This window comes from Thunnus maccoyii, chromosome 6 (genome assembly GCF_910596095.1).
Source record: "Thunnus maccoyii chromosome 6, fThuMac1.1, whole genome shotgun sequence".
In the NCBI taxonomy this organism is placed as follows: Eukaryota; Metazoa; Chordata; class Actinopteri; order Scombriformes; family Scombridae; genus Thunnus; species Thunnus maccoyii.
Genome location: NC_056538.1, coordinates 31,834,837 through 31,856,746, shown reverse-complemented (window position 1 = coordinate 31,856,746; position 21,910 = coordinate 31,834,837). Strand labels below are relative to the sequence as shown.

General features: G+C 39.6%; 1 protein-coding gene across 2 annotated transcripts in view; it reads left to right on the top strand.

The window, feature by feature from the left end:
- si:ch211-137a8.2 (uncharacterized protein LOC777613 homolog) overlaps positions 1–21,910 on the top strand; it is a 39,614-nt gene that overhangs the window by 4,221 nt on the left and 13,483 nt on the right. For both annotated transcript variants that reach the window (XM_042413208.1, XM_042413209.1), the window contains exons 2-9: positions 15,329–15,577; positions 16,698–16,848; positions 17,280–17,462; positions 18,343–18,477; positions 18,587–18,781; positions 19,862–19,991; positions 20,124–20,318; positions 21,634–21,734. In XM_042413208.1, coding sequence (XP_042269142.1) covers positions 15,351–15,577; positions 16,698–16,848; positions 17,280–17,462; positions 18,343–18,477; positions 18,587–18,781; positions 19,862–19,991; positions 20,124–20,318; positions 21,634–21,734 — 1,317 coding nt within the window. In that variant the 5' untranslated portion in view covers positions 15,329–15,350. The remainder of the gene's footprint in view (positions 1–15,328; positions 15,578–16,697; positions 16,849–17,279; positions 17,463–18,342; positions 18,478–18,586; positions 18,782–19,861; positions 19,992–20,123; positions 20,319–21,633; positions 21,735–21,910) is intronic.

The following is a 21,910-nucleotide window of genomic DNA, read 5'->3' as shown; positions in this document are numbered from 1 at the left end:
TATTACACCATTAAACACCTTGCTTCCTTCAGCTTTATGGCTGCTGTGTTAAATGCAGCAAGTCTGCAAAGAAACACACTGACACTCAGCCCGCCGCCGCCAGTGCAGGACCAGACAGGGTCAATCGAGGCCAGAAAGGGTCAGCTTGGTTTCTTTTACAAGGTTGAAGGTCACGTTTAGACTGAAAAGAGCACTATGTTCAGAAGTTGCATCATGTACGGGTGAGAAGATGAGATATGACTCAGGAAGTCCAGTTTAGACAGGATTTTTCTATGTGATTGCACATATTTGATTGTCCAAAGCTTGAACTATGATAAATGTGTCATGTAAACGTCTCTGTGGGTCAACGCAGGTAGCTGTAGGTCACATGCAAACCTCCCAACAACTCAACGACACAGCGTGCAGACCTACGGTGCTGAATGGATGATCTCACTTCTGTTGGGATGCATATTCAAAGCGGGAAAAACTATGCAAACATTAACTCGAAATGTGTACATATATAAAGGAAACTATGCAAACTGTGCACACGTTCACCTGCATGCAGCTTAGAAAGCATGTTGCAGCCTCAGTGCAGTATGTTGTGGCGAAGGAGTTTTCTGTTTGGCCTCATTGAGATGAATGATGGGATTGTGTTTTTGGAGGAGAGCGATGTCGGTCTCGTAGCGGCAGACTCTTTATCTTTCTGCAAAATGCAATGAATGAAAAGTATAGCTCCTTCCTTGATTTGTGTGGGTGTGAAGATTTGTTGGTGAGGGGGGGTGTCAGCGCTCCACCACACCTGAAGATTTCTGAATTGTCACCTTTTCCATCACACTTGTTTGCTGGACTGCTTTTACTGAAGAGCCAAACAGTGCCGCTGACCTGCTTCTCCCTTGCAAGGGGCCTGGTTTTTGTTACAGGGCCAGTGTGGTTTACCCACACAGCTCATCAGCACTTAGGGTGAAACAGGACTATCCTGGTTTCCACTCAAGAGCCAAATGAGGCCAAACAGGCCCAGCATGGCTCCCAGTGAGCAAGCTGCCCCGGAGACCGAGAGCTTTAGTCTGGTTTCAGTTGTATAACGGAGCCAACGGAGGCCTTGACTCTGAAACGGGGCCAAACGACACTAGCTCGGCTTCTCCAGTAAGCGGGAGCCTTGCTACGAATCAGGCTATCCTGGTTTTGCAGGGCCAAACTAAGCCCAGTGTGGCTTCTATTGTAAAATGGGTCCATGTAATCAAACCAGTCCAAACAAAGCCTCTGCTCCAGCTCTGTGGTCAGGGTTTGGTTTAAATTAAATTTTTGCCTTGTGCCTCAGCGCAGCAGATTTTCCTCTTGGGTCGTTTGTTTCACATAAAAGAAAACTGATTAAAATGATATTTCTCTTCAGTGAAACGTGTGTGTGTGTGTGTGTGTATATATATATATATATATATATATATATATATATATATATATATATATATATATTTTTTTTTTTTTTTTTAGCACCTTTATAAACAACTTTATTCATCCCTTGGAGATAATTCACCCACAGTCTCCTCTGTCGGTGCACACAGGCAGCAGTTTTCTTGGTGAATCTTCATTAAGTTGTATATTTAATAGAAATATAATGTCTAGGTTTGACGTAGGAGAATTTAGTTTAACTCGTTTAGCATTTAGGGAAACAAATGTGTTTTTTATGATTTTTTTGTAATGATTATGAAGAAATCTTTTAAACCAAAGTGTTGGACAAACTGACTTTCTGTCGTTCTAGAGATAACACGGCAATAAAAAACAACACCTGTTAATGTCAGATGTAGTTAAAGCCATTTACATTAATTTAGTCTTCAGACTGAAATCTCCTTATCAGAGTCTCAAATGTGTCGTCACGCTCTCGCTCTCTCTCTCTCTCTCTCTCTCTCTCCCCTCCGCTGTCTGGTTTTTAAGTCGGCGTCCTCTTCTTCTCTCCGTTTATCCTCTCTGCTTTTATCCCGAACACTTTCCCTCTTTCAGTCCATATAATTCACTGCACTCTGCTGCCTCGTGACACCACTTCCAGCTTAGTTAATTTAACATTCAAATCTCCAGAGAAACGTTAACGTATTTGGGTCATGAGATTAAGATCTTTGCAGTAAAAAAAAAAAAAAAAAAAAAAAAAAAAAAAGGCTCTTCCGACACCTTTTTAGAAATTTCAGTCCCGTTTAGCCTGAAACCAAACTTGACATAATCACTGAGCATGGATTTTAAAGTCCTAACTGTCTTGTCTGGTGTGCTTTTTTTAAATCAAGACTGAAAACTGTTAGACTGCTGTTTTCGTTCTGTTGTGATGTTTTAAGAAGAATACTTTAGGGGGTTTAAATGTTTCTCAAAAATAGAAAGTGAAGCAGAAAGTATGTGGTGGTTATTTTAAGGCCACGATAGTCTTTACATACAGCTCACAGCTGGCATAAATCCACTGGCTCGCACTAAGAACTTCCTCAGGGCAAATCTAATTATTGTGATTTATAAAGCGATGAAGAGCGTGTTTGTTTGTTCCTCAGAGTCAGTCTACATGCTCTATTAAAGCTTTTTTAAATGAACACATCATTGCCTCATTCATTTTTTAAGAATGGAGCATAATAACTGTAAACAAAGCCTCGAACCGTGGCAGCTTGGTTTATTCTCAGCTTCAACAATCAGACCGAGCGTCCGTTTTGTTTCTCTTCAATCTGTTGTGTTCATGTTCGCTGTCTTCTGTGTGTATGTGTGTGTAGAAGGGAGGGGGGGGGGTAATTTTGCTCTGACCAATCAGCAGTGACTGGTTGTATGTCTATAAGTCGACGTACAACCACCTGCACAGTTTATCATCCATGCTTGTCGCCATATTTGTGAATGTTTGGAAGGTGACGTTTAAATTTTTAAGCTCTGATTGGTTCGGTTGTTTTTCGTAGTCATGGAAACCGCTGTCAACGAGCGTCACACCAGACTTTATTTGAATATCTGAACAAAGCGATTCAGATTTTTTGCTTCAGGCAATATTTTGTCTTCATAAATACTCATTTAAATGTTGAACCAATGTTCTCAAACTCAGAACTACAGTCTCCTGAGTAATTGTATAATAAGTTAGTGTTATGGTCACCAGTTAGAAATGTTTCACCTTCCTTCCTGACTAAATCAGGCTCAGATTAGTACAGTAATAATACTATCTTTATTTATATAGCACCTTTTTTAAAAATAGAGTTTGACAGATAAAGCAAAAGCAGTACAATGCAAAGCAAAGACATGAAACAGAAAACAAAAACAGATTTGACCTTAAAAAGATGGCAGCCGAAGGCAAAGAAAGACAATAAAGAGATGATAAAAAGTTTAAAAGAAAGATGATCTAAAGACAACATTACATAAAAGCAAGTCTGTAGAAATGGGTTTTAAGAAGTGATTTTAAAAGAAGTAACTGATTCTGCGAGCCTTATCTCCTCAGGCAGGTCGTTCCAGAGTCGAGGGGTCCTGATGGAAAAAGCACCTTTAGATTTAAGCCTCGACTTTGGAGCAGCCAGAAGGGCCCCACCTGAGGATCTAAGGCTGCGGGCTGGCTCGTACGGGGGTCAACATATCTGTTATGTAGCTTGGAGCTTCAGACCAAGACGTGCTTTTAAAGTGATCAGTAAAATCTTAAAATCAATTCTAAAACGAACAGGGAGCCAATGGAGAGAAGCCAGGATCAGGGTGATGTGTCTGTTAAAACCAGTAAGAAGAAGTAATGGAGTGACTGAATAGTCCAGACTCTGGTTCTCTGTTTGAATCCGTCGTTCCTGCTGTGAATCCACACTGAGTGCAGCTGTTGCACTGAAAGAAGAAGAAGAAAGATAGAAACATTTCATGGCAGCTAAATCAACAGCTATAATTAACGTTAGGAAATGGTATTCAGCATAAACCTGAAGCTCTTAAGTTTTCAGTACTGTGAGACTCAGAGTATACTCATATCCAGATTTACTGTTCAAGCCATTAAAACAATAAAGGCAGTAAAGCTCAAATCTCACTCGGTGTCCTTGAACAACTTTTTGTATTCTTTTTAATTTGAGCCCACAGAGAAGCAAACAGGTTCTTATTTCACTGGAACTGCATTGTTCTGCTTCTCACACACACAGGAGGAACTGAACGGATCATATTACATTTACTGTGAAATAGTTTCCTTTATTTTCCTTCCAGACTGTATTAACTTTCTTCTTTTTTACACTTCAGAAACATCGCCGCCGTTTTTCTTTGTGGATTAGAAACACAAGTCTAAAGAATTCCCTGGTTGTATGTATTATACTACTTACGGTAATATGTTTCCATCCACATTTGTTTCATTATGAATTCAAGCATAAAGTACCTGAATATAAACCCAGAATAACACTTTTACACTTGGCAGAGTGTGTGTGTGTGTGTGTGTGTGTAAAAAGCTGATTAACGTATTTTTCAAATAATTATTTTTCAGAACCGGCTTCTTCTTCTCTTCCTCCAAAATTTGATTTGATACACCAGTATTGGCGCATCACTAGCAGGAACTTCCTTTACACCAGTAACTCACTTTAAACCTGGCACTTCTGGAGGCTCCTGAGTTCCTAAAATGCTTCTTCTGCTCTGAAAAAAGTTCAACAAGTCCTGCAAATTAAATGATTAAATATGTGCATTTGATCATGTGACTCCAGAACGACACATAGGAGCGTTTTTTCTACTCTGGCGCCTCTATCAGCAGTAATGATGTTTAATCGTGTGACGGCGCTGTGGTTCAGGTCTGGTTAGGTTCAGGGAAAGATCATGGTTCGGGTTACAATGATCACTTTAAGGATAGAGAAACCTTGGTGTGGGTTAAAGTTTCTTAAAGGTAGGCCACCTTTGGTCGTCGTGGCAACTATACTAACCGCAGGGTTAAGTTTAGGTGTCATCTGAGCTGCACTACAGCTGCTAGATGGCATCTGTCACTCAAATGTAACTATATTTTGTTTTTGAGCGACTGACATGACGACCTATTGTGTCGGTTTTTCTTCTTACGAGGACAGACTCAAAGTTTCTGCATTTGAAACGGGTTAAAATATACAGAATAAATAGAGCAGCTGATTTAAAAACATCACTCAAAGTTTGTGTGGAGCGAGGAGACACATACTTAGATTAACCACATTAGATTGGGAGAATTTATAAAGTGTCATAAATCTACAAATATGGAGCTCTTTTGTGTATTTTTCTTTACTGGAGCTCTGTGTAATGTCATGACTTCTTGAGAATATTTATATAAAACCAACTCCATGTTCCTTCATTACCATCATTCATTACCTTCACACACATGCCATCCTGCTGCCAGAAATACTCACTGGAGCAACAAATGCGGGTTAATCCGCTGTTGAAAATAGTCCCCAACAAATGCACTATTTCCTAACTACAGTGACCAGCTGTTTTAGGAAATTACTGAAAGTATTCATGGCTGCAACTAACGATTATTTTCATTATTGATTAATTGTCCAGGCTATAAAATGTCAGTAAATGGTGAAAAATGTCTTGTTTTGTCTGATCAACAGTCTGAAATCTAAATATATTCAATTTACTATCATGTATGACACACTGACGCTTCATATAATCACATTTGAGAAGCAAATATTTGATATTTTTACTGAAAGAACGACTAAACGATTGGCAAAATAGTTGCCAGTTTTCATTGCAGCTCTAAATTAAACTCTGTATTTCAGTTGGAACCAATGGGTTTGGAGTACAGGGAAGTCAAGTGTGTGTCAACAGTAATAAAAATGTTCTCTGTGACTCTCTTTTCCCTTCTGGCAGTTATTTTAGGGAGGATTTGTAAACTATACACCCTCCAGATATTCTCACTGTCTCCCTTTTCCATTTCCTCTTTTCTAACTCCTCTACATAATTAGATAGTTGAGCTCAGGTATCCTCCCTCCCTTCCTCTCTCTCTCTCTCTACGTCTGTCCTCTCTCTCTCTCTCTATCTGAGGAGGACAGAAAGACTGTTTGTTCGCTGCCTGCTTTCTTTTGTCCGGAGGAGACAATAGACAGACTCTGAGGACATGGAGGAGGAGGAGGAGGAGGAGGAGGAGGAGGAGGATGGGGGAAAATGTGCTGGAGGGACATGCTCAATGCTTCTCATGTAATCTACTTTAAAAACCACATTGCCCTCTGAACAGATCAATAGTTTTGATGGTATTTCTGTCATTAATTAACCTGATGAAGACACTGTGATGCTGACAGGCCAGCTGGTTCTGAGGACAGTGCTGCTGTAACTGAGGTCAGACTTGCTGATGTCCTGCATGACGTCCTTTTATATTCATAAACTCAAACTCAATTAGAAGATTTAGTCTCAGCGGACAGACGAGTTAGAGCCAGATCTCAGGAGGTGGAGACCAAAACGGAGGCTAAAAGGAGAGCGAATGTTGCTCCGTATCTGCTAGATGTGTGAATAAGCCCATGGTTGCAAACAAGTTCGCCGTATCAACTCAAAAAATGAAAATATGTAAATATTGTGTTGTGTTGTGTGTGCAAAAGAAATCAGTTTTTTTTTTTTAGAGTTAAAGCTGCACATATTTTTATATTACGAACTCAAAAAAAAGAATTAAAGCTGCAAGCAGCGTTGGTCGGGACCTCGCACTCTGGCCCGTCGGGATCAGATCATTTTGCTTTTTAAAAATGAGGGATATTTCTTACAAGTTTGGTGTGCTTTTATTTTGAAAGCTTGATTGACATGTGTACTGTCAGGTGTGTAGAGACAATAAGTAACTGCAGCTGGACACAGAAAAATACTCATATATTTGAATGGAGAGTGTGAGCGAACCCACATCTTTTTGAACATTTACTGCTTCCACATAGTTTTAGATACAGACCTCATTTGAACTTTAAATGAGTCACGAGACTTTGACCTACAAATCTTGAATTTACATGTGTTTTCTATCTTTTATTGTTTTTGAGATATTAGAGTGTGAGTCTTAAAGTCTTTTCTTGCTCCTCCTGTGATTTTATAATGAGTGTGTATTGCGGAATGTTTCACAGCACTGAGGGAGTGACATCACCAGGAGCAGTTGGAGAGGAGGATTTTAGAGGACGCTTCTTGTGAAATCTCTTCATAAATCCCATGACTTTGGCCAAATCTAACATTAAAAATCATATTTGAGTAGGAAATTTCGTGGCGAATCCATTGATACAGGTTTCAAAGTGGTCAGACTTATAGTTTAGACGTCAGAAGCCTCTGTTTGACACAAAGTTCATGCCTCCCCATTGGTTTACATTGTAAGGTATGATGTGGCACTGACACTTTCAGGGCTTATAAAATCCAAACTGTTTGAGTTATTACAAAGTTTTTAACAACTTTTTTTCAGCATAGTGTCATAAGTCATCTATGAAAGATGCCTTTTGGGCTCGGTCCCTAATAATACAATGAAAGATATCGCTCATAGATTCAAACTTACACAGAATTAGCACCAACTCTGTGGTTCCCTCAACTCTACAGAACCTTTTTAGCATCTTTCAGCTTCACTGTTTGGGTTCATTCTCAGCTTCCTGCCCAGTAGCAATCAGCAGAAAGGCAAAGTTAGAGACTAGCCGGTGGAGGAGGTGGAACATCTAGCAGTTAAAGAACCAGATATTTTTCTCAGGAGTTGGTGGAGACCAAAAACAGAGCTAAAAGTTGAGTGAATATTGGACCTTTCATTCATCAGCCGGAAATAAATTCATGCTAATGTTGCTCTGTGTCTGCTGGATACGTGTTAATCAACTGTTTGTAATATGTTTGGCATTTCAACTTTATACTGTGACATGTTTTTACAGCTTGTTGTGTCACTCCCAAGTTTCCCAAGAACAAAAAAAAAATCAATAATAACTTATTTTGAAGCCAATTTACTTTTGTTTGGAGATTTTTATACCTGCTCAATTTCCTTTTCTCCCAGCTTGTCATCTCCTTTGCTGAATATGATCTTAATAGTGCTGGAAAAAAAACCCATTTTTTTTTCATTCATATATTCAGTCAAGAGTTTAGTGTCAGGTTGCAGAATCACTTCATCTAATGGCCGCTTGCCTCTACCGTTTCCATCCCTGTGTGCTTTTAATCCACGTTCCGAACTCAAAGTCGTTCCCGGCGGGAGGACGAGATGATTAACACCGTCGGTACAGTACAACAGAAAATGACGCTTAATGTGGTCACGCAGCGGCCATGTAAGCTCAGGTTTCAGGCTCGTGTGTGTGTGTGTGTGTGTGTGTGTCCTCGGCTGAGGAGCAGAGGCGATGATTAACTTTGTCTCAGGACACAGACGTTATTTTAATCAGTCTTGGTTCTAATAGTCTTAACTTCCTCTCACCTTCATCACCTCCTCAGCTGAATATCACTTTCCCTCTAAAGCGGCTGCGCTCTAATAGGACTCATTCATCTCCTTTTTTTTTCCTCGCCGCTGAAACTTCAGGGAGTGATGCATTTCAGTGCTTTCGTTCCAGCATTTTCAAAACTGCACTCGCTGACCTGCAGGGTTTTTCTTTATGAGCACAATATGTTTGGTGCTGTATAGATTGGAGATTTTTATTCATTAGAGTCACAATTTTTTTTTAAAAATTCAAATAACTCTATCAGTTGAACATGCAGTAATATGAGGACTTTAGTTTTTAGTGCCAAATTCATCCTGCAGCAATAAGTGGAATTAACGCAAAGAGAAAATTAGAAAAGTTTAAACTTAAATGAAAGTACAAACACAATTTTCAGAGTTAAAAGGCTGAAGTGCAGTTTTATCTTTTTAATAGGACAACATTCAAGGATGGGTCAGTCTTAAAACAACAGTCAGGTGTCCATAGTAACAGTGGAAGAGGTTTTCCTCGCTGTAATCATTCCTCCTGTTCATACTGGATATTAAAAGATCCTTGAAATGTGCTTTCAATGTAAGTGATGGAGGCCAAAATCAGTTTTGTCATTTAAAAGTTGATGTGAAGCTTATATGAGGCTTCAACAGTCTGAGTTAGTCATATCAAGTGGATATCTGAGACATTTACAGTCTTTTTAGCATCAAATTCCCTCTTTGTGTTTCCCTGTTGAGCTGCAGGTGGAAGTATAGTAACAAAAAGAGGGAATGCTAGACAGGCAAAGTTGAGGATTTATGTGAATATAAAATAATTAACAGTGTTTAGCTGTTCATGAGAGAATCTGACTGAACTGCGTAAAGCAGCAGACCTGCATACGTCATGCAAAAGTTACCAAAATTAAACCATTAAGAACCGTTCAGAAAAACACTTGAGGTCTGAAGTCCCGTCTCAGAGCGCATGTTTATCCCCTCACAGCCCGGCGCCCTCGCAGACTTGATGTGATGCTGAGGAACATGTCACGGTGAGCATGACTGAGAGGCGTGAGGGCTAAGTCCGTAAGTCCGGAGGTTGGACGTTTGGATTCAGCCGTTTACAGCTCTGTCTGAGTTTGAATGGCACCCTCTTCCTGTTTTGTGCTATGAAGCACTCCAGCAGGTTTCCCTCCAGATGTGACCCAGTAGAACAAAAGATAAACTGCACAACTGGAGGCTGATAGAAGTTTGTTTGTTTACAGCAACTTTACTAACCCGTCGTCCAATCAGGTGTTTGTTTGGCTGTTGACGAGGAGGAGGAGGAGGAGAGACTCTAAAGACTCCTGCTGTTTGTTGGGAGGCATCAAAGTCATAGAAGTCAATGACTGACCTCACACAGACACACACACACACACACACACACACACACATCATACTTGGATGACGAAGCATCAATCGTTACAGAAGCCAATCGGACGTCACTGCCAGCTCGTTCATCCAATACGATCGCTGGGATTTTTTTTTTTCTTTTCTTTTCCCGCGTCAGTCTGGCTCAGCTGGTGGTGACATCATCAGTGATGTCATTAATAATGTAAGGTATCAGACACGTTGTCCGTCTGTCTGTCTGATTTGAGTGAAGTGTTTGGTTAGAGGCTGTCAGAGAGACAGATGGACCGACTGTGTGTGTGTGTGTGTGTGTGTGTGTGTTACAGACGGCATGCCTCTCCATTAAAACAACAACAAAGCAAGTGACTGTTTTGCAGTTGCTCAAATATCCTTGAAGATTGTAGAATTTAGCTGTAATTCAAACTAATACCCGTGTCATCTGTATTCAGACTGTGTGTTGCCGCAGTAACGGGAGGCTTTTTTTTTTTTTGCATTCTTGAACATCACAATGAAATTCTCTAATATTTGACTGTTTGAATAGTTGTAATCCTGTTTTAATTCAGCTGATGCAAATGAAGCTGTTTTCTGTGTGTCTGTGTGTGTGTGTGTGTGTGTGTGTGTGTGTTAATTCCAGTCTCTCTCATATTCAAAACCTTGCACTGCCGTGGAAAAGTACCAGACACAAACCTGCTTTTGGCTTTGCATATATTCAGGTCCTGAACGTCAGTATAAATTTAAGGCTCTCATTGTTCACCATTTAGGATTTTGAATATTTTAGTATTTTTCTGCTTGTTGAAAGGGATCAAAGGATTTGGCTGACGATTTTCTGTATTTCTCTTATTGTCAACAAATCTCATGTGCAGAGCCAAACAATGAAATGATCTACTAACAAGTATTGTGTGTGTATCCAAAGCCTGATATATCTTAATCCTCTGTGCTGTAGACCTCCGTTGTTGCCCAAAAACTATTAAAAACACGTCAGTGAGCCACAATGCTGCACTGGATGACATGTCTCCTCATCCAGAAGAGTTTAAGCACGTTTGTTAGGTTGTTATGAAGTTCTTAAGTAAGAGAGAAGTTCTTAAAAAGTTACTTAGTAAGACATTTACAATGTAAAGTCCAGAGGTTGTGATATGTAGCACAACAAGCTAGTGAAGCTGCAAACAGACCCAGGTTCTTGCACATGCTCAGTAGCGTCTGCCTTACACAGAACTACTCTCTGATGACTGAAAACATGATGCTGTTATTAGTCTTTGGAGCCGTTTCTAAACAAACTAACGTGATCAAACTCTTCATAATTAAGGAACATGTCACCCAGTGCAGCGATGTGACTCACTGATGTGTTTTTAATAAGTTTCTGGACAACAACGGAGGAATAAGATATATCAGACTTTAGATACACACACTTGTTAAAAGATCAGTTCATTGTTGGTTTGGATCTGCACATAAGATTTGTTGGCAGTAAGAAAAATATAGAAAATCAACAGCCAAATCCTTTTAAATGCAAAATAAAGCACCTCTACCATTAAAAACAAGAGTTTCAGCAAAGTGAAAAATGGAAAAATGAAGTGTATGGCTCCACTATTTTGGCAAAAAAAAAAAAAAATCCACCTAAAGCAGTTATCATGACCAAAATGTGAAGTTCGGTTCTCATGCAGAGTGAAATGCTCCAACAATGGTGAATGTCAAGTATTTACATGATCATGAACAGCAAAGCCCCTTCATAATGATTTTGGAGGGAATTTGAACATTTGTCCTTTCTGTCATAATAACATATTTTGTTTATGATGGAGCTCTTGCCATCCATGTGTCTGCTTGTACTGACGTTCCAGTTTCATTGCAGAGTTTGGAAAAAATCCAACATATCTGTAATCTGATGGCCTCAAACCCAACGAGTCTCTGACTGTCTGTCATTCACCGTCTGTTGGAATGAAGGAACTTTCAGTCTCCGTTAATCTGACAACGCACGAAGTAACACGAGGTCTACTGTGTGTCCTCCTGTACTTCCTGTCACAACCCGGCTCAAAGCTGGACAAAGGAAGGGAGAGACCACACATGAGTTATAACTAAAAATAGATTTATTGTACATAACTTAAAGATAAAAGAAACTAAACACAGCCCCCCCATAAAGACGTGGTTCCACCACGAACTCTAGAACCAAAAACAAGGTTAATACAGTTAAAACTGGCCTTCCACAGTGAGCCACCTAGTCCCTTTTAGCTAAACAGTTGAAATGCACAATACTGAAGACAAAATACATATCCCACCAATCTCTGACACAGAATTCCACCTATACCGCAAGTGTCACCTTGTCGAACCTCAGATGTCCGCAACCTTGGTACCGGAGGAAGCATCTTTAAGACCAATAAGGAGACAAGAACATAGTGGTGTAAGCAGAGATGGGACAGAGCAAAAATCATGTGGGATAGCACGGTACAAAATGACAAATGTATGTGTGTCAAGGCCAACTCCCTGACTACATGTCACAAACAGGAAGGTAACAAACCCTTTCCATTAACCAAACCTGATACAAAATACAAAACTAAAGTGCTGAACCCTAATGCACGTTAACAAAACCAGAAGGTAGTCCACACAAACGAACTGGAGCCTCTTCATTCTCACAAATACAACTACATGAGCTGTTTTCAGATTGTGACAATGCATTTTTCACTTAATCCTTTTGTATTATTAAACGGTTTATTTAGCCTGAGAAGTAGAATTTCTCAGCCGCTTAAGGAACACTTACTCCTCCAATTTTATCTGAAAATGTTAGAAATACACACTTTTTACCGGTCATAAACTCTGCACACTGCCAGCAATAAAGCTCTAGTGAGGAAGTAATGAAGTCTTTATGTCTTTTTATTTGGTCTAAAATAGTCCAAATACTGTTATCTACCTGTAAAGTATTCACTTACGTAGAATTTAAACTCCCTTCAGGTGTCTCTGCTCAGGACTGAGACTGTTCAATATTTGTTGAATGCGACAAGAAGCCAGAAGTTAAAAGACAAAAGTAGAAATTGAATGAATGAAAATAGATCCATTACAGTCACTGAGCTATAGGTGTGTGTGTGTGTGTGTGTGTGTGTGTGTGTGTGTGTGTGTGTGTGTGTGTGTGTGTGTGTGTGTGTGTGTGTGTGTGTGTGTGTGTGTGTATATGTGTATATGTGTGTGTGTATATGTGTGTGTGTGTGTGTGTGTGTGTGTGAGCGTAGCAGCAGTGCGTATTTCAGCTTTGAGCTGCAGGCAGCTGGTGACTCATCAACAGATAAAGATTCTCTCTCTTTATGTGTTTGTGTGTCTTACTAATGAAGCTCCATTCACACTTTCAGCTCACTGGGGGAGAACAGCAGTGTGTGTGTGTGTGTGTGTGTGTGTGTGTGTGTGTGTCCACGTGTTCAACAGATGTTCATATTAATGTTTGATCTCATGAGACCGAGGTGGAAAATGTCGTCATCTGAACTGGAACTGAACCTGTCTGTTTACCTGTCTGTCTGTCTGTCTGTTGTTTCTCATATCTGCACATCTTAAAAGCCGAGTATCTGAAGTAATCTGTTGTCGGGCAGAACAGAACAGAACAGAACAGGACAGGGGAAAAAAAATAGTAATAAACTTTATTTATAAGGCACAAAACAAAGCTATGAAGACAAAAAACACGTTTCAGGACTTTAATGAGGCAAATAAAATAATAACCAATAAGACATTTTGGAAAGAAAACAGTGTGCTAGCATGAATTAAAGGCTTTTTTAAAAAGATGAGTTTTGAGAAGTGAAAAGTTTACATGTTTGCAGCTTTATACACCCGCATCACGACTGCATGTCTAACCTCAGCCTCCCAGGTGGTCTCTGTGGGGCTCCAAGTAAATTAAAAGGATAAGAGAAAAATTTCTTACTAATATTAGTCATAATCTGTTTAATTTTACTGGCTGTCCTTTATTTAATTTTTTATAATACCTGATTAAGAAAGAATTGCATCATTTTCCTGCTCTGCAGAGTCCCTCTCAATCTTTAAGAAAACCTAAAACCTTACGAACACCTCTGCACTTGATGAACTGTAGGGAGAGAAAAAACAAAAAAACAAAAAAAACATTCTTCTATGCACTCTAATCATTTCCTTGTTGCACCGCCTGTTGGCATCTACGTCCTATCGGGTCCAAACTTAAGCTTTATGGCGCTTACTGGTGTTGTTGATCCCTGCTTGTGTTGTATCAGCTCTCATACGTACGTCACTTTGGATAAAAGCTTCTGCTAAATGAAAAATGTAAATGTAAGTTTCCCAGTGATGTAAGTCTATCTTAATGAGGACTTTGTAAGATTGTAAATGTGGGTTTGTAGAAATTTAGGGTTTTTTCCGGCCGGACAAAGTCAGAAGTCTGTTTTATTGTTTTATTGATTGATACAGTTTTATGGATTAATTATTGATAAAGACTGCAGACAGTTTATCAGTTCAGTTTTTGAACTGAGAAAAGAGAAAGAAGGGGAAACAAAGGTAAGTAAATACAGAATGGGCTGTGCTATTTTAATATTTTTGGCTTAATTTAAAGACATTGTTTCCTCTCACCCAGCCGTCAGTCCCAGGACTCGACTGTCGTCTGCCGCTGCGTCTGTAAATCACCAGCTGATTACACGCAGGTTGTGAACAAAAACTGAATGAAAGTTGCAGCTCAGATCCGTCCTGCGCTTCATACGTGTAAATCTGAGCCTCAGTGTTACATTATCTCTGTCTCACCAGTCAGTCAGAACAGCTCTGACTCCTCCTCAGTAAAGACTCAGAGACGCTCATGAATAAACAACAACCCTGTGTGTGTGTCTGTGTGTGTGTGTGTGTGTGTGTTTTCTATGATAAACTGTAATTTTAGATATCATTGGTTCTTTTCTATTTTATTGTTAGTTAGATGTCTTCATTAACACAATCCTTTAATGTACTGTCGGGGTTTTTATTTTGTTTGTTTTTGTTTTTTTTGTGCAAAGAAATGCATAGTGACAGATTTTCCCGCATGCAGCAAATACCATTTATATATCATGTAAAGATGGTCAGATGTGCTCCTACAGCTGCTTAGACATATTAAAACTGGTCAGAGGATATAAAACTGCTGTAAAACCAACATTGATACTGAACTATTTTTTTTTTAATGTCCACTGGACATAAATTGTGATATGTGGGAATCATCCAAAACGGATGATATTCCTCGGAATACTGGGCTGTTAACAGGATTAAATGATGTTTGCATGGTGTCCTTTTTTTTAGGAATAATTTTATTTTTTCCTGAAGTATAACCCAACTTATAACCATAATCTAACAAATAAGAAAGAATAACAGACAATGAGGATGAGTTTCATTTCATGATTAATTATTCACACTTCTGTGTTTATAATAATAATTCATTTATGGATAGAAATCCGGGCTAAAAGACTGATATATTCCTGGGAAAGTCGTCATTTTAAAATCAAAGGAAAACCTTTTAATGTGTAATAACATCAGAACAAGCTGACAAAGGCCGATTCAAAATCTCAGAGAAGCACATTTACCCAAGTCTGGAAACAACTGACGTATCCTTCGTCTGTATTTGAGTCCGTCGAGTTATTTGTTAAAGACGTCCATGAAACGGGACGTAACTTTTAACCAATGTCTGAAATAGATTTATTTCTGTTTTTAGTTGAATGGAGGGTGTTTATGTTTCATTCTCTCTTCTTTGTTTCCCAACAGGTAACGCTGGCACGATGTCAGGATGCCTGAAGTAGACTCGCTCTCTTCGGATCGCCATGGTGACGCCATCCACGCCACTGAAGGACGTGATGCTGTGACCGGAGAGACAGTGATGGATATGGAGCTGTTGCTGGATCTGTCTGAGTCTCCGTTCCTTTTCACTTCGTCTCCGTTGGAGCCGAATGGGGAGGAAACGCAGCAAGTGGACGACAGCTGGAGCCAAGATGGAGACCTGCGGGGATGTGGACAGTGAGTGAACTTTATACCCTCATACTCCAAGAGTTTGATGAATGTTAAATGTTTATGGTTTGGTTTAAAGATTTACAGTAATAAAGTCATAACTGACCGAATTTGCAGTTGGAGGCGCCCTGTCAACAGTTTTACAGACAATGTTTTTATGATGGCGGTTCTTTGGCGAAAGTGTTTTTTGGGTTGCAGTCCCGCGGTTGTCATTTTTCAGCTTTCTAGTTGTGATTTCTTTACACGTCTGAACTCTCTTCAACCCCTCGACTCGCTCATGAACTTGCCACCTCTGTCGAGCCGTGACATTTGGCCACGAACGTCTAGGAATTATGGAAAATGGTGTTTGTTAAAGGTGTTCATGTAACATGAATATGGCTATATATAAAACATACGAAGCGAGCTGCATGACATACTGTTGAAAAAGCTTCGTGTTAGATTAGTGTAGGTACAATTTAAATGATCAGAAGTCCTGACCTCACTTCCTGTTCAGCCTCTGGTCCACTAGCTTCTGTAACTCAGTGCAATCTTGGTCTGAAAGAGTTTCACATTTTAAGATAAATGATCGTCTACTACAGACCGTGATATAAGAATCTGGACTCTTGGTGAAGTAAAAGTAAAACAACGATTAACTACAGCTTTCATGAAAATTTACCAGCCAGGCAGAGCGAGAACTAACATCCATGATACCCTCCAATATTCTGTAATGTCACTTTTTTCATCTTTGTAGCTTTAGTCTCTGCTGTAAAAACAGTTGTACAGAGACGACTGAACTGACCACTGATGCTCTGGACAAACTTTTTAAAAACTTAATCACCGGCTGAGTTTAACTGACAAACGAAATACTGTTGAGTGAGTTATGTTCCAGGCTGGATGTTTAGTACTTTGTGTTTTTATAGATGTGATTGTGAATGAGGTTTTTCTTACTTCTGGAACAGAACCAGGAGTTAAAGCTTCACTTCAGCTCTTTATAAAGCTGGATGTGGTTTGGCTCTTTGGTGTTTAACCTCCATGTTTGCTTCCATCTCTGCGGTTTTGATGTCTGACTTCACAACTCGGAGAGAATCACATCAGGGTTTATGTGTCTTTCTGTCTGTTTGACCGTTTCTGTATCTCTCCGTCAATCCAGGTTGGAGAGAAGGTGGATCCTCTGGCACGAGTTTATGAAAGAACACGCTCACCTGGACGCTTGGCTGCGATTGGCTGAGCAGGCCGTCAGTTCGCCAAACTCCGCCCATGTTACCTACGTCACTGCCAAGGAAGAGCTGAGGAAGTTTGAGGTGAGGAGAAATGAAATAGAATAGAACCATGTAGCATCTCATCGTTAAAGGAAATATCGAGTCTCTGAGGTTGTTTGTTTCATTCATTTATTGGTTTATGTGTCACTCATATTGAGACCTAAAAAATTAGTTAGCACTCTGTCTCGCTCCTCAAAATTTGTTCTTTTATTGCCCATTTTGCTGTACATATTCTTCTTGTATTTTGATTGAAGTTTGTTTTAAGTTTGACTGATACCAGTCATAAATATCAGGACTAAAACTTTGACTGTTGAAAATTAGCCAGCTCGCTAACACTTTTACAGAAATGTTAATTAATGTGTGTTATTCTTATAAAATAAATAATCTTGCTTCTTGTTACAGTTAAAGGTAAATAAATACTAGACAGTGTGTTTTTTGCCTCAGACGCTTTGACTCTTTGTTTGTGTGTTCAGAGGCTGCGTTGTGAGGCGGGATCTCGACTCGTCCAGCTGGACAGTCTGACGCGGAGGAATCGAACGCTGACTCGGCTGTTTCAGGGTGTCATGAAGGCTCGGGCGTTGGCGTCGACGAGGGAGTGTGGCGCAAGATGGGACGATGTGAACGCCAAACTGGAATCCATCACAGGACAACTGAAGGTGATGATGATACCAAAACTACTTATGCTGTTATATCTGCAGAGATCGGTTGTTAGATAATTACAGTTTTGAGACAGATGGTTTCTTTTCACCATTAATTTATGGTTTATTTTCTGACTTTTGATTTTAATCTTAAAAACATAATTTTTTTGTTTTGCTGCTGCAGCAACTGTAGTTTCTGCTGTAAACATGTTCAGTAACAAACAGTTACAAGTCGTCTGCAAAGAGCAGGAGTTTTATTTCTTTATTTATTTTCTGTTTTTAGTGAACTGATTTAAGCTGCATTGATTAATATCTATTTCTTTTCTTAAATCTTTGGTGCCAAATAAAATGAAAAGCCTATCCATAAAGCATCCAAAAATTACGTTTTTCATCTCGGACTACGTCTTTATCAATTAGCATATTCAGTGTAAATGTAACGAAAAGTAGAGCTGCAACTATTAGTCAATTAATTGATTTATTGACAATTTTGATAATAATTGTGTTGGTCTTTAAAGCAAAATGCCAAATATTTGCTAGTTTCAGACTCTCAAATGTGAGAATTTAATGCTTTTCTTTGTCATACATGACACTGAACTGAATATCTTCAGGTTTTGGGTTTTTCGTTGGACAAAAAAAGACATTTTGAAGACATCGGTTTTGGCTGTGAGAAACTATAACTGACATTTTTCAATATTTATTGACATTTTATAGACAAATGGTTCATTGAGAAAACAATCGTCAGATTAATCAATAATGAAAATAATCATTAGTTGCAGCCCTGATGAGAAGTGTGCCAAGTTAGCTTTGGGTGAAGATAATTTGCTTCGAAAGAAAGTGTAGAAGTTGACTTTGTAACTTTTACAAACTGAGGTGAATAATTTGAAGCTTTCACTCTCAGCTCTTTGTCTCAGAGTGGGAGGGGTTTGAGGTGGAGCGAGAGGATCTTGCTCTCTGGTTGGCTGACCTGGACTTCCGTCTGAGTGAAGTAGAACACCTGACAGGAAACACCTGCGAAAAGCTGAGACGACTGCAGGTGTGTGTGTGCGTTATATAATTAAATGCATCTCTGACAGTCTCTCTTATACCTCATGTACTGTATATTTACTTTCTGTCTCTTTGTGTATGTGTGTGTGTGTGTGCAGTCATTCCAGCAGTGTGTGTGCGTGAACTCGAGCCGCATTAACGCCCTTCTGCAGCGCGGCGAGGCGTTGATCCAGCGCAGCGAGCCGACTGACGCTCAGCACGTCGAGAGCCAGCTGCTGGAGCTGCTGCGGTGCTGCAGCCACGTCTACAACAACATCGCACGGACGCACACCCGGCTGCTCAGCATGAGACTGGTACACACACACACATGTATACGCAGTAAATACACACACATACATATATAGGCAGCAAACACACACATGGTAACAACTAAAATGTATGGATTACTAAGGACATCAAACACCTGTTTCTGAGTTCACAAACAGCTGGACTGTCTTATAACACAAATACATTTATACAAGTAAATTCAAATACACACTAAGGGACGGGGATCTTAACCCACAAACCTATAAATATTCACTGTCATCGAAGTCACAGGATATCTAAAAGTACTAAGTCACACCACCTGGATTTATTGTTTTAGTCTCACCTGTGATTTAATATCTCACTTCCATAAAGTTTATGGACTTGCAAGAGTCAGAATTTTTAAAAAGAAAGGTTGAAATCAAAGCAGCAGCTGCTGAAATATCTCGACTTCAGTTTCCTCGTAAAGGTGCAACGATTAGTCGTTAATGGATTAGTTGATCGACGGAAAATGAATCTGCAGCTATTTTGATAATTGAATAATCATTTTTGTAATTTTTAAAGAAAAATGACAAACATTTAAAACTTTCAGCTTCTTAAATGAGATAGTTTTAAACTTTTATGAGTCGTACATGATAGTAAACTGAATATTTGGGGTTTTGGACTGTTGACAAAACAAACACAACAAAGACATTATAATGAGCATTTTTTACTGTTTTCTCATATTTTATAGACAAAACATGAGGAAAATAATTGTCAGTTGCAGCCCCTAGTTCCCAGTATGGGTCAAGCTTCAAAAATAATGGATCCTACGAGTCCCATAATAATAGCATCTTTCCTTTTAAATGTCCTCATCTTTCAAACTCCATGCATCCAGTTTACAACACAAAGTCTATTTATTTTCTCAAGCTTCAGGAAGCTGTTTATTATTCACACATCTTTTTAAAAAAACAACTTTCTCCTCCAATAAATAGATCTTATTAAAACACAATCATTGTGCTGTTTAATGCCTGTTGTTTATCGTTACATTTGGGGTTTTTTTATATGTGGAGGACTGTTACTGTTACTGTTACTGTTACTATGTCTAAATCATATGTTTCATGACAGTTTGCCTCCTCTTCCTCCTACAGGTGTTTGAGGATGACTGGATTCTGTCTCAGGCTACAGACTCCGGTTGTCCTTCAGAGTCTTTATTAGAGGAAGAGGGAGCGCTTGATAAACCCAACCTGGACCTCCCTGTAATTTCAAACCATCCTAAAGGTGAACCAGCATATTAAACATTTAATTAAGGGTGTTAGTCCAATCAGAAATGTACCATCTGTTGCAAAAATGCATATTAAATCATCTGTCAGTGAGTAATCATCAAAATTGTTTTGTCCATCTTTCCTTCAGATTTCAGCCAATCAGCTAACTCTCGCCTCGCCTTCTCCTCCGGCTCGCCCTCATCGCTTCACCTCCCTCCTCCTCCCCCCTCGCCGTCCTCTCCTTCCCATGAGCACCTGGGGCTCGAGTGGGACCCCTCGGTCGATATCGGACGATCCGTCTCCTGCGACGACGCCGACTCTTCGTATTTCAGCACCAGCACAGGTAGGAAGTGAGGAGGAGTCTTTGTGTCTGCACAGGGATCGATTATTTCACTGCTGTTACATCACAGATTCAACACCATGTTTACCGGATCGCAGCAGTTAAGCCTGAAGGTCTACAGCAATCTGAATCTAATTTGCTGTCTTCTGTTTGGCTGACTGTGTCCTCTGTCACTCGAGTTGTTAACGAAATTCCTCAAAATAAGAAACAAACAAAACACACACACAGTCCACCTCTTCACTGTTACAAACCTGCCATTTTTCCTGTGTGAACATACCATCAATTTTACTCTCAGTGCAGGACTGAGACTTTAGACTCTTTCCAAACTTGTGGACAAGTTGGGAGAAGGCAAACTTCTGGCATACTAAGGATTTGCTCTTGTTACACCAAGTTTGACACCTTTGTGTGTCAGAAATTATAGTTAACATAAGTAATTTTCTCAAAAAACTTCAACACAAGGTCTAAGTTCGGTTCAGGCTCAAGAGATTCATGTATGGTACTGGAGCTCAAAAATCAGAGAATTAATGCAAGTAAATTGATTTTATTTATTTTATTTATTTATTTATTGAATGGGACAGTGTGCAGTTTTAAACATTAAAGATGCACTGCACCAGAGTTAGCTTGAAGCTAATTTGCATCTGTAGTCCCCGACAAAAAACATACAACAGCACAACAACAAACAGTAAAAAGCAACCCCCCACTTCACCCCAAAACAAACAAACAAACAAACAAACAAACATTAAAAACCACACAGAACACACCATACAAAATACATCACATAGACCCACAATGTCAATTAGAAATACTGTAAACTAAACTCAGCTGTGTGACTCAGTGGTCTTCACTACATGTTTCAGTCTAGTCTTGAATGCATTGATAGAACTACGGTTCTTCATATCATCAGGTAGCTGACGGTCCAAATGCAGTGCGACGAAATGGTCTGGTCCAATATATAGAGGATATTCTGGAGGATCTAATAGAACTTACTGAGCGAGTGAACACAGTCACATAGTGGAGGAGGACAAACCATTTAAAATTTTATAAACTTGGCACAAATTTGAGAATAATCTAAAATTGTCAAAGCTCAGTAAATTGTATTTCTCCAGTACCCAACAGTGATGGAAATGCATTGGCTTTTTGTCCAGAGTTTGTTTGTATAAGGACTCAAGAGGTTTTATGGCTGTTTCTCCAGCCTGTCCCCAACATGTGATGCAATAAGACATTTGGGAAAGAATCATAGCGACATAAATATCTTGGCTGCGTTGAATGTAATACCATGGGTGATACATTGTGTGTGTGTGTGTGTGTGTGTGTGTAGGTCTGTGTCACAGAGACGGCCTGAAGAGGCGGAGCTACCTCAGTTCCCTCGGCTCTCAGTCTGACATCAGCAATGACGTCACCAACCAGGAGGCGGACCTGGTGAGTTACAGCAGCCTCGATGGTACATTTATTTACACGTGAGGTGGGAAAAAAAAAACATTCCCTAAACTAATTTCTTTAAGAACTTCAGTACAAAGACAAGAGGTTGTGATATGTAGCACAGCAAGTCAAGCTCTGTAAACACTTTCCATTGGCTCTGTGCCCTCAGTATTTAA